At 40.4% G+C, this 16,110-nt stretch overlaps 1 protein-coding gene across 16 annotated transcripts in view; it reads left to right on the top strand.

The window, feature by feature from the left end:
- The window catches only part of ikzf2 (IKAROS family zinc finger 2), a 215,828-nt gene that overhangs the window by 183,891 nt on the left and 15,827 nt on the right, over positions 1-16,110 (top strand). For 14 of the 16 annotated variants that reach the window (XM_055638288.1, XM_055638294.1, XM_055638284.1 and 11 more), the window contains one exon: positions 1,645-1,812. The exons of the other annotated variants lie outside the window; for them this stretch is intronic. In XM_055638288.1, coding sequence (XP_055494263.1) covers positions 1,645-1,812 — 168 coding nt within the window. The remainder of the gene's footprint in view (positions 1-1,644; positions 1,813-16,110) is intronic. 16 annotated transcript variants of the gene reach the window in all.

Below are 16,110 nucleotides of genomic sequence, written 5' to 3'. Positions count from 1 at the left end.
TTGTAATTTTAAAAAATCACATGTAATTAAAGTGCACATTGTCAGATTTTAATAAAGGCCATTTTTATACGTTTTGGTTTCACCATGTAGAAATTACAGCAGTGTTTATACATAGCCCCCCCCCCCCCCATTTCAGGGCACCATAATGTTTGGGACACACCAATGTCATGTAAATGAAAGTAGTCATGTTTATCATTTGTTGCATGTCCTTTGCATGCAATGACTGCTGGAAGTCTGCGATTCATGGACATCACCAGTTGCTGGGTGTCTTCTCTGGTGATGCTCTGCCGGGCATATATTGCAGCCATCTTTAGCTTATGCTTGCTTTGGGGGCTATTAGTCCCCTTCATTTTTCTCTTCAGCATATAAAAGGCATGCTCAGTTGGGTTCAGATCGGGTGATTTACTTGGCCACTCAAAAATTGACCATTTTTTGGCTTTGAAAAACTCCTTTGTTGCTTTAACAATATGTTTGGGATCATTGTCATGTTGTAGAATGAACTGCCAGCTGAGTTTTGAGGCATTGGTTTGAACTTGAGCATATAGGATGAACTTCAGAATTCATTATGCTACTACCATTAGCAGTTATATCATCAATGAAGAGAAGTGAGCCAGTACCTTCAGCAGCCATATATGCCCAGTCCATACCAGCCCCACCACCATGTTTCACAGATGAGGTGGTATGCTTTGGATCTTGGGCAGTTTCTTCTCTCCTCCATACTTTGCTCTTGCCATCACTCTGATATAAGTTAATCTTCGCCTCATCTGTCAAGACTTTTTTCCAGAACTGTGGTTGCTCTTTCAAGTACTTCTTGGCAAACTGTAACCTGGCCATCCTATTTTTGTGGCTAACCAGTGGTTTGCATCCTGCAGTGTAGCCTATGTATTTCTGTTCATGAAGTCTTCTGCAGACAGCGGTCATGAACAAATCCACACCTGACTCCTGAAGAGTGTTTCTGATCTATCAGACAGGTGTTTGGAGATTTTTCGTTATTATAGAAATAATTCTTCTATCATCAGCTGTGGAGGTGTTCCTTGGCCTGCCAGTCCCTTTGCGATTAGTAAGTTCATCAGTGCTCTCTCTCTTCTTAATGATGTGCCAAACAGTTGATTTTGGTAAATCCAAGGTTTGGCTGATGTCTGTAACAGTTTTATTCGTGTTTCTCAGTCTTATAATGGCTGCTTTGATTTTCATTGGCACAACTTTGGTCCTCATGTTGATAAACAGCAATAAAAGTTTCCAAAGGTGGAGGAAAGACTAGGTGCTGAGAGCACTCTTATACCTGCATGAGGGAGGGAATTAAACACACCTGAGCAATTACAAACTCCAGTGAAGCCATGTGTCCCAAACATTATCATGCCCTGAAGTGGGGGGATTATGTATAAACACTGCTGTAATTTCTACTTAGTGAAACCGAAATGTATAAAAATGGCCTTTATTAAATTCTGACAATATGCACTTTAACCACATGTGATTTTTACTATTACAAATCTCAAATTGTGGCATACAGAGGCAAATAAATAAATGATGGGTCTTTGTCCTAAACATTATGGAGGGCACTGTATACAGTGGTTATGTTTTAAGCGCCTGGTCCCTGGTCTGCTTTTGAACCCAGGTGTGTTATCTTGGTTTTGTGTGTTCTAGGTGAACGTCCCTTCCATTGCAACCAATGTGGTGCATCATTTACCCAAAAAGGAAACCTACTGAGGCATGTCAAGCTGCATACAGGAGAGAAGCCTTTCAAATGTCCATTTTGCAGCTATGCCTGCAGACGACGAGATGCACTGACTGGTCATCTTAGGACACATTCTGGTGAGTTCAGATGACTGCTGTAGAAGAAGCAAGCAAGTACTGTTTGACATTTCAAGTCTCAATTCAATTATCAAATATCACAAGGAATGGAAACCTCCAGAGTTTTCTTGGCTAATCAAGCTCAAGTAACATTACCCAATGTATACAAAATAAAAATGGCACATTTTATTATATAATTAATGCACCCAGATTTATATTGAAAATGTGATTATATTCATTAAAAAAAATAATAAGGTAGTGTGTAAAATGAAATATAATATTCTTGAAAAGGTGCAAAATCTTTATAACAGCCTGGTGCATCATTCCCAAAACTGAATGCAATTTTGGTGTGTTCAGGTGTATTAATTCTTATACTTTATTTTTAATTGCGTTTGAAACTTTGTATTTTAACAGTCCAGGACTTTGCTATTTTCCGACGTGGTCCTGTTTAATATATGCACAGCTGAAGGCTTTTTTTCTGCAGTAGCACTGACATAACCATTGGTACGTTTTAGAGAAGTTGCAGTTCACCATCATTGACTACAGTGACTGTCCAATAATGTATGGGATCTTTTTATTTCTTTAATTTGCTTAATCTTACAAATATAAATGGTGCTCAGTTATGGGAATTTCTGTAGACATTTATACTTGACCTAAAGACTGTTGCTCGTAGGTTCATAGTAAAACTGATTCACTGATCTAGTTGCATTGTTATGAAGAACTTAATAGTAATTGAGCTACTCAAATATAAGAAATATTTTTATTATAGAAATATTAACCTTGGGAAGTTCATTTTATATCCACTCATCAAACATTGAACCCACTGGACTAGATGAAATGCTGGTTATGGATCTAGCCCAACATTATTTGGCTGTGAATTTAACAGAACACAACATTGAACCATGTGTAAACTCAGTGTCATACCTGATCTCTCATTCTTGATGTGTAGATTTGTTTAAATTGCTCTCTATAATCAAAACCCCAATTTTTGACCATTCAGATAATAATCGACTTTCTTTATTTTGCCACCAAAGTGGATAACCTAACATTTATCCACATTATACTGCATCTGCCCACTCACCCAACCTATCCAAGTCACCCTGCAGCCTCATAGCATCCTCCTTGCAGCTCATACCGTCATCCTGCTTTGTGTCATCCGCAAACTTAGAGATGTTACATTTAATAGAAACATAGAAAATAGGTGCAGGAGTAGGCCATTCGGCCCTTTGAGCCTGCACCGCCATTCAATATGATCATGGCTGATCATCCAACTCAGTATCCTGTACCTGCCGTCTCTCCATGCCCCCTGATCCCTTTAGCCACAAGGGCCATATCTAACTCCCTCTTAAATATAGCCAATGAACTGGCCTCAACTACCTTCTGTGGCAGAGAATTCCAGAGATTCATCACTTTCTGTGTGAAAAATGTATTCCTCATCTTGGTCCTAAAAGATTTCCCCCTTATACTTAAACTGTGACCCCTTGTTCTGGACTTCCCCAACATCGGGAACAATCTTCCTGCATCTAGCCTGTCCAACCCCTTAAGAATTTTGTAAGTTTCTATAGGATCCCCCCCTCAATCTTCTAAATTCTAGCGAGTCCAAGCCGAGTCTATCCAGTCTTTCTTCATATGAAAGTCCTGACATCCCAGGAATCAGTCTGGTGAACCTTCTCTGTACTCCCTCTATGGCAAGAATGTCTTTCCTCAGATTAGGAGACCAAAACTGTACGCAATACTCCAGGTGTGGTCTCACCAAGACCCTATACAACTGCAGTAGAACCTCCCCGCTCCTATACTCAAATCCTTTTGCTATGAATGCTAACATACCATTCGCTTTCTTCACTGCCTGCTGCACCTGCATGCCTACTTTTAATGACTGGTGTACCATGACACCCAGGTCTCATTGCATCTCCCGTTTTCCTAATCGGCCACCATTCAGATAATAGTCTACTTTCCTGTTTTTGCCACCAAAGTGGATAACCTCACATTTATCCACATTATACTGCATCTGCCATACATTTGCCCACTCACCCAACCTATCCACGTCACCTTGCAGCCTCCTAGGATCCTCCTCACAGCTAACACTGCCCCCCCCCCCCCCCCAGCTTCGTGTCATCCGCAAACTTGGAGATGTTGCATTCAATTCCCTCGTCCAAATCATTAATATATTTTGTAAATAGCTGGGGTCCCAGCACTGAGCCTTGCGATACCCCACTAGTCACTGCCTGCCATTGTGAAAAGGTCCCGTTTACTTCAACTCTTTGCTTCCTGTCTGCCAGCCAGTTCTCTATCCACATCAATACTGAACCCCCAATACCGTGTGCTTTACGTTGGTATACTAATCTCTTATGTGGGACCTTGGCGAAAGCCTTCTGAAAGTCCAGATATAACGCATCCACTGGTTCTCCCTTATCCACTCTACTAGTTACATCCTCGAAAAATTCTATAAGATTCGTCAGACATGATTTACCTTTCATAAATCCATGCTGACTTTGTCCAATGATTTCACCACTTTCCAAATGTGCTGCTATCCCATCTTTAATAACTGATTCTAGCAGTTTCCCCACTACCGATGTTAGACTAACTGGTCTGTAATTCCCCGTTTTCTCTCTCCCTCCCTTTTTAAAAAGTGGGGTTACATTAGCTACCCTCCAATCCTCAGGAACTACTCCAGAATCTAAAGAGTTTTGAAAAATTATTACTAATGCATCCACTATTTCTGGGGATATTTCCTTAAGTACTCTGGGATGCAGCCTATCTGGCCCTGGGGATTTATCGGCCTTTAATCCATTCAATTTACCTAACACCACTTCCCGGCTAATCTGGATTTCACTCAGTTCCTCCATCTTATTTGACCCCCGGTCCCCTGCTATTTCCGGCAGATTATTTATGTCTTCCTTAGTGAAGACAGAACTAAAGTAGTTATTCAATTGGTCTGCCATGTCCTTGTTCCCCATGATCAATTCACCTGTTTCTGACTGCAAGGGACCTACATTTGTTTTAACTAAGTTTTTTCTCTTCACATATCTATAAAAACCTTTGCAGTCAGTTTTTATGTTCCCTGCCAGTTTTCTTTCATATTCTATTTTCCCTTTCCTAATTAAGCCCTTTGTCCTCCTCTGCTGGACTCTGAATATCTCCCAGTTCTCTGGTAGGCTGCTTTTTCTGGCTAATTTGTATGCTTTTGTTTTGATACTATCCCTGATTTCCCTTGTAATCCATGGATGCACTACCTTCCCTGATTTATTCTTTTGCCAAACTGGGATGAACAATTGTTGTAGCTCATCCATGCAGTCTTTAAATGCCTTCCATTGCATATCCACCGTCAACCCTTTAAGAATCAATTGCCAGTCTATCTTGGCCAATTCACGTCTCATATATATCTCATTTTATGGGTAATATATATTGTAAATGACTGGGGTCCAAGCACTGAGCCTTGCGGTACCCCACTAGTCATTTTTTGTCTTGTATCTCTATTACCTCTTTAATTTTAATATTATTCTCCATCTATTCTAACCGTTTTCTTGCTTTTTATAGTATTTATCTTGGTCTTTATAGTTTCCTTGATTTCTTGATTATAGTGGAATAAACTTTTTTTCTGAATATGATCTACATTGTCGACAAACTTGTTTCCAGCATCATTTCACCAACCAATTAAGGGTTTATTTTTGTTCTACGTTGTATAGTTGCGCAGCATTACTTGGAGATTAAATTGTTAGCTTATTTTAGTCTTTTTTTTGGCTTGATATAAATTGCATTTGGATTTCTAGAAACTAGTTTAACTAAATATTTAACTAATTTGTATCTAGGTATCAAGGTTCATCTGCATACGTTTGCACTGTATATTATCTATAGATACTTGGCAACCAAATACAAAATAATATGTTTGAGCTCTTATTTCACTTAACTGAAGAAACAAGTATTAAAATGACTTGTTTTTCCACAAGCATAGCAACAATGCATAATGTAATACTTTTCTTCAATATTTGCCACTGTAATTTGTTGTCCTCAGATCACTGGTACAATCTGATGTTATTATTTATGGCACTCCTGCATGAAGTAATTATTCATAATACTGTATTATGGTATATGGTATATAACCATAATAATTGGTTAAAATCATAACCTTTTCCCACTGAGAGTTGGGAAGATTCAAACAAGGGGACATGACGAGAATTAAGGGACAGTTTAGGGGTAACATGAGGGGGGACTTCTTTACTCAGGTGGCTGTGTGGAATGAGCTTCCAGTGAAGGTGGTGGAAGCAGGTTTGTTTTTTATCATTTAAAAATAAATTGGATAGTTATATGGACGGGAAAGGAATGGAGGGTTATGGTCTGAGCGTAGGTATATGGGACTAGTGGAGAATACGTGTTCGGCAAGGACTAGAAGGGTCGAGATGGCCTGTTTCCGTGCTGTAATTGTTATATGGTTATATTTGCAAAATTCATGTGATTCTTGTGACTTTTCAAAAATTTGTGCTCTCTACACATTTCTTTTAGAATATGCAACAGAAATGGCAAACAAATAAGTTATTACCGATCTTATTGATAAACAGCAGATTGTTAGCAGAGAAATAAATCAGGGAAACAAAAAGAAGCCATGAAATATTCTTGGCAAGTAAGAATAAGGAGATTCCCAGGCATCCAATGTGTAACAGGAGCAAAAGGGCAGTCAGGGAAATAGTGGTATCTCTTAGAGACAAAATAGGTAAATAATTTGTAAGTCATGCAATATGGATGAGGTCCCAGATGAATATTTGTCTTCTGCATTCACCAAGGGGGAGGAAATGGAAGATACTGAGTTCAGGGAGGGGTACAAAACAATCTGAAGCAGATCAGTATTAAGAAGAAGATGATGTTAGATGTTATGAGATGCATAACTGTGTATAAATTCCCAGGGCCTTTAGTGATATATACAATGCATTGAGAAAGTATTCAGACCCCTTCACTTTTTCCACATTTTGTTACATTACAGCCTTATTCTAAAATTGGTTACATTCATTTTTTTTTATCATCAATCTACGCACAGTACCTCATAATATAAAAGCGAAAACAGTTGTTTAGTAATTATTGCAAAATAATTCAAATTAAATAACTGAAATATCACATTTACGTAAGTATTCAGACCCTTTGCTGTGACTCTCAAAATTGAGCTTTGGTGCATCGTGTTTCCATTGATTATCCTTGAGATGTTTCTACAACTTGATAGGAGTCTACAAGTGGTAAATTAAATTCATTGTACATGATTTGGAAAGGCACACACCTGTCTATATAAGGTCCCACCGTTGACAGTGCATGCCAGAGCAAAAAACAAGCCATGAAGACGAAGGAATTGTCTGTAGACCTCCGAGACAGGATTGTGTTGAGACACAGATCTGGGGGAAATATTTTTTGGAGCATTGCAGGTCCCGAAGAGCAAAGTGGCCTCCGTCATTCTTAAATAGAACTTTGAAACCACCAGGACTCTTCATAGATCCTGGCCAAACTGACCAATCGGGGGAGAAGGGCCTTAGGATAGAGACTTACTAACATATTCAGGGAGGTGACCAAGAACCCGATGGTCACTCTGACAGAGCTCCAGAGTTCCTCTGTGGACATGGGAGAAACTTCCAGAAGGACAACTATATCTGCAGCACTCCACCAATCAGGCCTTTATTGTAGAGTGGCCAGACAGAAGCCACTCCTCAGTTAAAGGCACATGACAGCCCTCTTGGAGTTTGCCAAAAGGTACCTAAACAAGATTCCCTGGCCTGATGAAACCAAGATTGAACTCTTTGGCCTGAATGCCAAGTGTCACGTCTGGAGGAAACCAGGCACCGCTCATCACCTGGCCAATACCATATCTACGGTGAAGCATTGTGGTGGCAGCATCATGCTGTAGGGATGTTTTTCAGTGGTAGGAACTGGGAGACCAGTCAGGATCGAGGTATAACGGAGCAAAGTATAGAGAGATCCTTGATGAAAACCTGCTCCAGAGCGTTTAGGACCTCGGACTGGGCCAGACGTTCACCTTCCAACAGGACAACGACCTAAAGCTCACGTCCAAGACAACGCAAGAGTGGCTTTGTGACAAGTCTGTGAATGTCCGTAAGTGGCCCGGCCAGAGCCCGGACTTGAACCCGACCGAACATCTCTGGAGGGATCTGAAAATAGCTGTGCATCGACACTCCCCATCCAACCTGACAGAGCTTGAGAGGATCTGTAGAGAAGAATGGGATAAATTACCCAAATACAGGTGTGCCAAGCTTGTAGCGTGATACCCAAGAAGACTTGAGGTTGTAATCACTGCCAAAGGTGCCTCAATAAAGTACTGAGTAAAGGTTCTGAATACTTATGTAAATGTGATATTTCAGTTATTTATTTTTAATTATTTTGCAAAAATTTCTAAACATCTGTTTTCACTTTTTTATTGTGAGCTATTGTGTGTAGATTGCTGATAAAAAAAAAAAATTAATCCATTTTAGAAAAAGGTTGTAACGTAACAAAATGTGGAAAAAGTGAATGGGTCTGACTACTTTCTGAATGCACTGTATATCCCTCTTTACTCTGGGAAGCAAGGGAGGAGTAGCTTGGTCATGATTTAGATTTTTGCCTCAGAAGTAGGGTAATTATTGGAGAAAATCAAATTTGTGCATCTTTGGAATGGTAGGGCTGATCGAGGATAATTGGCATGAATTTGTGTGAGGGAAATTTTATGTCACTAATTTGATTGAGATTTCTGAGATTGTAATCAAGGAGACTGATGAAAGTAGGGCAGTAGATATTGATTGTGTGGACTACAGTAAGGCATTTAACAAGGTCGTTTATTGTAGGATGCTTTACTGATTAGAAGTCTGAAACCAGTGGTATAGGATACTACTATACCACTGGTTTCTGGATGGTAACCACTGGACTTGGATCGGAACATAGGAGGAACACACGTAGATATGCTGGTGAGGAAGGCACATGGCCTTCTAGCCTTCATAGTTGTGGCTTAAAATATAAAACTTGGTATGTAATATTGCAATATTACAATATTACAAAACACTGGTTAGCCTAAAGAGAGACAAAATGTTGGAGTAACTCAGAGGGTCAGGTAGCATTACTGGGGAAATTGGATAGGTTACCTTTCGTAACAGGACCCTCTTCGGACTGGTTGGACCACCTTGGTGTACTGTGTACATTTCTGGGCCATCGTGCTATTGGAAGGATGTGGTTGTACTGGAAAGAGAGCTGAGTAGATTCACCAGGATGTTGCCTGGGATGGAGGACTTTATTTATGGGGAGATGCTGGATAGGTTTGGTTTGTTTTTTCAGGAGCGAGTGATGTTAAGGGGTGAGTTGAAAGAGATATAAATGTATAAAAGACATAGACAAGGTAAATAGTCAGCATCTAGTCAATCTGGTAGGTGTATCAAAAACAAGAGGGCATAAGTTTAAGGTGAGGGGGAAGGATTTTAAAGGGGACGAATGGAAAGCATGTGGTTAATATACAGCCTTTGTTGCAAAAGTTAGGAGATAGAATCAGATATAACATTCTGTTTTAGAGACATTCAGACAAGCATTTGAATAGGCAAAACATAGAAGAAAGAATATGAGTCTAATGTGGGAAAATAGCATTGGTATAGAATGTCAAAAATGGCAGCATGGACGTGTTGTGCCAAAGATAGACACAAAAATCTGGAGACTCTGAAGAAGGGTCTCGACCCGAAACGTCACCCATTCCTTCTCTCCAGAGATGCTGCCTTTCCCTCTGAGTTACTCCAGCTTTTTGTGTCGATCTTCGGTTTAAACCAGCATCTGCAGTACCTTCTTACACCAAGGCCTGTTTCTGTTCTTTACAAGTCTATGACCACGACTTTGTGGCATACTTAAATAGCATGCTAATTCAAATTATACAAATTGTTTAGTAGACCTTTATGAAAAAAAAAAACAATAATCTTCAATCGATGTGTGATCTCAATCCAGAATGTTGACCTTCCCTATCTCTACCCTGACTTGCTGAGTTCCTTCAGCAGTTTGTTTTTTGGCTGCAGATTACAGCATCTGTCTGGCAATGTAGCATGAAAGTGAGCAGATAGAATATATTAATGTCCTGTTCATCTCTACTGTTGTTTGGATTCCTCCCTCTCCTGATATAAATTATTATTAATGAAATTATTTCAAAATGAAAATAATTTCTGTTTACTAAGATCAAATGTATGTTGTCAAACCTATGAGAATATTTATTTCAAAGCATAAATTAAATGTGATCGAAATTTTTTTTAACCAATCACATCAGGCATAGGTAGCGGGCAAGAATTAATTCCCAAACATCTTTATGATACAAAGAAGAAATAGTGGATTTTTTATAGTGGTAAAAATGATGTTAATGATACTCTAATTGGCATTATAAAGCCAGACAATCTGGGATGTTATTTTCTAAAAGGCTTTACATGCCACCAACAATTTTTTACATCCTGATCCAAATTTAAAAGAAATGAATTCCAGTGATCCCTCATGATGATTAACACAGTGAGTGAGCAACCCAGGTGAAAAATTAACTTTGGTAGACTGGTCTAAATGGAAGGAGAAAGTGACCTTCTTGAAGATGAGGTTTACTGCTAAGGTAGAGTAGCAACTTGAATGAGTCCTACAACTGTCAGGTCAGGCCTGGGAGTGTTGCTGTGATCATTCATTCATTCATCCTTTCAGTTATTTTCCAGTTTATCATCACATGTGTCAAATAGTGTGATTGACATTGATGGTGAGCATGTCATTTTGACCACTAATGCGACTGCATATAAGAATCTGAATGCCTATGGTGTCTTGGAATCATTCTATCATGTTAGCATCCAACTTTAATCCAACCTAGCTGAAGACATTCAATGTATTTTGGAACTTGGATCTTCAGCAACTGTGAACGTTTTCAGTGGAACTGTTGTAAATATAGCTGTAGCATTGTGTATAAGACCCACAGGTGTTATTACAGCTTCAGGGCTAATTTTTGTTTCCTATCCTTGTTTCACTCATAAGTATTGACTTAAATCATTGCTCTTTTTAAATTTAGTTTAGTCCCCTTTCTAACCTTATTACATCCCCATTTTATAAATTTTGATTCTAAGTCACTGATTTCAATGCAGAAGACTGTTACTCCATCATACCAAGGAAGATGATAGCTCAGATATCGATCCATGTATTGGACTTCCCTGCCTTTGAGCTCACTTAGTTATTACTGAGTAGGTATCCCATGTAGCTGGGTTTGGGCACGTCTTCTGTCTGTGCATTTTAGTTACTAATTGCCTCCCCATGTTTTCACAATATTATAATTTATTTTCCTAAATTGTTTGCATGTGTGTTTTAATAAATAATGTTTAGAACTCAAGCAAGAAGTGCTTTTTGGATTCAGATGGAGAACAGTTGTGCTTGTCTTCATGCACAAAGACGCCAGATCAGTTAAAATGACTCCATAAGTACCATAAAGGAACGGCAAGAGTTCCTCAACAGATGAAGCTGCATCTCTAGAGAAGATGGATAGGTGACGTTTTAGGTCGAGACCCTTCAGACTCACTATGGGGGAGAGGGGTGTGAAGAAGAAAGCTGGACAAAGGGAGAGGCAGCACAAAGCGTGGGAGGTAATATGTGACACGTGAGAGAGATTTTTGTTCAGGCTTATGGCTGGAACAAAGGTGTGAGATAGGTTTGAAGAGTTGGGAATTTTGAAGCCAGGGGGAGGAAAGCGATGGGGGTGGGGGGGGGGGGTGGTTTGTGCAGGGGAGCAATAGGTGGGAGTCCAGGCAGGGTCCAGTGGGGAGGGGGAAGAGAGAGGGGGGTTGGAGAGAAAAGAGGGCGAGGGGAGGGGGGGAGTTAGTTAGAGGTTACCTAAAATTTGAGAATTCAACGGAGAATTCCCACATCCTCCATGTGTGGGAATGGGGAAGAAGAGTTGAACTGGTTAGCAATCAGGAGATCCAGTAGGCCTTGGTCGGCCAAGCGCAAGTGTTCTAAGCTTTGTCTTGCAGATGTATGCGGAGGCCACATTTGGAACACTGGGGTGCAGTAGATGAGGTCTGAGGAGGTACAGTGGACCCCTGTCTCTTCTGTAACAACTAATGGGGTTCCTGGATGGAGGCGAGGGAGGTGGTACAGGGACAGGTGTTGCATCTCCTGTGGTCGCAGGGTAAAGTACCTGGAGAGGGGGTGGTGTGGGTGGGAAGGGATGAATAAAGCAAAGAGTTGCGAGGAGAGTTGCCTCTGCGGAAGGTGGAAAAGGATGGGGATGGGAAGATGTGACTAGTGGTGGGATCACGTAGGAGATAACGGAAATGTTGGATTATGATATGTTAGATGTGGAGGCTTGTGGGCTGAAAGATGAGGACCAGGGGCACTACCCTTGTTCAGTCTGGGGAGAGGGGGAGAAAGAGCAGGACACAGGAGAAGGTCCATCTATGACAGAACAGGGAAAACCAGGTTTATTAAAGAACGAGGACATCTGATGGCCTATAATAAGAAAGTATCTTGGGAGCAGATGTGGCAGAGACAGAGCAATTGAGAGTATGGAATAGCGTCTTTGCAAGTGGCAGGTTGGGACGAAGTGCCAGACAGATAACTGGGAGTTGGTAGGTTTGTGGTCCACTTCAGTTGATAGTATGTCCCCTAAAAGGGAGACAGAGAGATCAAGAAAGGTGTCAATTAGGTCATCGATGTACGTAACCATCAAAAAGACAGGCATAGCTGGGGCCCATGCAAGTGGCCATGGCTCCACCTTTGATTTGGAAGAAGTGAGAGGAGTCAAAGGATAAGTTGTTGAAGGTGAAGACAAGTTTTGCCAAGTGAAGGTTACTAATTTAGTTTAGGTGAGTGTTAGAGGGAAAGTAAGCCTTGGGTGGCAAGGCTAGCAATTATTTTATTGCCCTAGTTGGCTCTATGAAACTGATGATTAGCCTATTTAATAACCTCTGAATTCACTCATAAGATATTGGTACGGTAGGGTGATCCTGAATTTTTCACTCTCATGAACCTGCAGGCCATGTGCCCATGTGCAACTGAATTTGCTGTGGAGTTTCTTTTTACAGAGATTGTATTAATGCTTTGCTTGTGTTGTCAGTTTTAAATTAATATATTTTTTAATGACATCTGTTCTAATTGTAAAACTCAAGTGGAATTATTTATTTTAATTGTATTTTCCCTTTCCTCTGTAGAGGCTCTTGTTCCACTTGTGGCCATTGTGAATGAACCTGGAGCATTGATAATGAGTCCTTAGGTCATTCAATACAGCTAATTTTAATACTCAATTGTACCCTTTCCAGCAGGAGGCACAGATTTTCTTCTGCTTAATCCAAGTGTGAGACTTAGTAGGACAGCTGCAAGGTCCCTATTCCATAAGATTACACAAACTGGCACTTGGTTGTGCAGCTTTCTGATACATAGGGTTTACCAAACATTAGCAATGCATAATAGATTTCCTCTTGCTCCATCTCAGAGGTGAGCAATTGAATTATTAATAACATCTGCAATGCTAGGTCCCACTTCCTCTGCAAAGATGTGAGGCAATTTCTTTACAATGTTTGATGATTTACATACGTTGTAAAACAGCACTGGTTGTCAATATCTATTGATAAATAGCACTGCAGAGCTTTAAGGTTATCAGTGAGTGCCATTTCCACTTATGTATTGAAAATTATAATTATGAGAAAAATATTTTCCACATTAATTTCCATCCGGCACTCAAATTCACTTGGACCATCACCGACATCTCCCTACCGTTTCTGGATCTCACTATCTCCATCACAGGAGACAGACTATTAAACGATATCTACGACAAACCTACTGACTCCCATAGCTATCTAGACTACACTTCTTCCCACCCTGCTTCCTGTAAAGACTTTATCCCCTACTCCCAATTTCTACATTGCATCTGCGCCCAGGATGAAGTTTTCCATACTAGAACATCGGAGATGTCCTCATTCTTTAGGAAATTGGGGTTCCCCTCTTCCATTATAGATGGGGCTCTCACTAGGGTCTCCTCGATATCCTGCACTCCGCTCTTGCTCCCCCTCCCCCCATTCGCAACAAAGACAGAGTCCCTCTTGTCCTCACCTTCCACCCCATCAGCCATCGCATACAGCATATAATCCTCCAACACTTTCGCCACCTCCAACGGAATCACACAATTGGGCACATCTCCCATCTGCACCCCTTTCTGCTTTCCGCAGAGACTATTCCCTCCACAACTCCCTGGTCAATCCGTCCCTTCCCACCCCCTCCCCAGGTACTTTCCCCTGCAACCACAGGAGATGCAACACCTGTCCCTTTACTTCCCCCCTCGACTCCGTCCAAGGATCCCAACAGTCTTTTCAGGTGAGGCAGAGGTTCACTTGCACCTCCTCCAACATCATCTACTGTATCCACTGTTCCAGGTGTCAACTTCTGTACATCGGCGAGACAAAGCACAGGCTAGGTGATCGTTTCGTTGAACACCTTCGCTCAATCCGCCTTAACCTACCTGATCTCCCAGTGGCTGAGCACTTTAACCCCCTCCCATTCCCAATGTGACCTTTCTGTCCTGGGCCTCCTCCATTGTCAGAGTGAGGCCCAGAGCAAATTGGAGCAACAGCACCTCATATTTTGCTTGGGTAGCTTGCACCCCAGCGGTCTGAGTATTGATTTCTCGAACTTCAAAAAGAGCCCTTGCTTTCACTCTCTCTCCATCCCCTCCCCTTCCCCAGTTCTCCCACCAGTCTTACTGTCTCCGACTCCATTCTATATCTGTCCCGCCCACTCCCCTGACACCAGTCTGAAGTAGGGTCTCCACCCAAAACGTCACCCATTCTTTCTCTCCAGAGATGCTGCTTACCCCACTGAGTTACTTCAGCATTCTGTGTCTACATTATGAGCACATTGTTGGACTTTTTCCATTTGAAATGTTGTATAAATATTTGGAATAGACCCTTATCACTGTTTTCTGGTAAATTAAAATCAAAATACAATAAGATTCCAAGCAGAATGGCCCAATTGTTTTTAACTTACTGGTGATATTCTGTTTGGCTGAAAAGAATGAAAGGATTTAAGAAAAAGAAAATGAAACAATTAGGCTGTAAAAGCCACTTTTCCTATTCTTACCACATCCAGTTCCAAAGGGCAATGTAATTGGAAAGTGTCTTTCCCCTACCGACCACACACCCACCCATTTCTAGTTTCAGATGGTGCCAAGACCAATTGCTGTTGACTTAATCAGCTTGTTCTTTGGTGAAAAGCATTGGCAATAAAGCATTATTGTATCTCTCAGGTTAGCTTGTTTCCCCTCCCTATTCGAAAAACGAATGGATAGTAGGGTAAGTTTCTCATTGAAGCTTCTAGATTAAAATACAACACAATGAGATTCCAAGCAGAATGGCCCAATTGTTTTTATCTTAATGGTGATATTCTGTTTGTTTAAAAAGAAGGAAAGGATTAAATTGCAAGCAAAATGTACAGATTTCAGTATTCCCATGCATCATATTTTATCATGAAATCTATGCTGTTCAATTCATACTAAACATTTATTTTTTTTTTCTTTTACTTGGTATACAGTAAACATTGAATACTAGGTCACCCTTTGCAGCTGGCGTGTGCTGACATCTGCACAATTTGAGTTTCATTTTTTGCAAATGCATCGCCTGAGAAAAGCAGTATTGCATACATTGGTCCACTACCATTGTCAAGAATCCTCTGTGCATCTGTTCAAAGTGCATGAAAATCTTACCAATTTGACGTCCATGTCATATTTAAATGAAAATTTCTTATGGAAAGCTCCCCTGACCTTTGCTGATCTGTTTAAAGACAAATACTACACATAATTTTTAAGAAAAAATATACAGGCTGTTAATTGAATATCTAAAGTTGGTATCTTCTCCATGCATCTATTTATATGCCTGTTAGATTCTGTGTGGGCTGCAAGTTGAAGTTAAATGATGTAAAGTTGACCATTATTTCAATCCATATAGCCCCAATTAATGGTGCATGATTTGAAAAAAGCAGAATGTAAAGGTCGAAGCACAGGTGTTGATTTACAACAGAGCTAAGCATATGTTTGTTTTCAGTTCCAGCCACAAAACAGTTATCAGTTGATAGTGATTGAATGCAAGTGCCAATAAACTTGAATGATGTCGAATGTTGGATCAGTTCTGTATTTGGGCTGCATTATCACCAACCAAGAAATTAGATATCCCATATATATTGACAGTGTCTATGTTTGGTACATGCATAACTTACATTTGGGAATTTATGAATGTTAAAACGATGTCTTGAGAATTAACAACCAATCTCCGTGTGTAGAGAGCTGTAATTCTAATTACTATAAACTGTGGTAATGAGACCGTT

This window comes from Leucoraja erinacea, chromosome 7 (assembly GCF_028641065.1).
Source record: "Leucoraja erinacea ecotype New England chromosome 7, Leri_hhj_1, whole genome shotgun sequence".
Taxonomy (NCBI): domain Eukaryota; kingdom Metazoa; phylum Chordata; class Chondrichthyes; order Rajiformes; family Rajidae; genus Leucoraja; species Leucoraja erinaceus.
The sequence above is the reverse complement of the archived record's forward strand: the minus strand, read 5'-3'. Positions and strand labels throughout refer to the sequence as shown.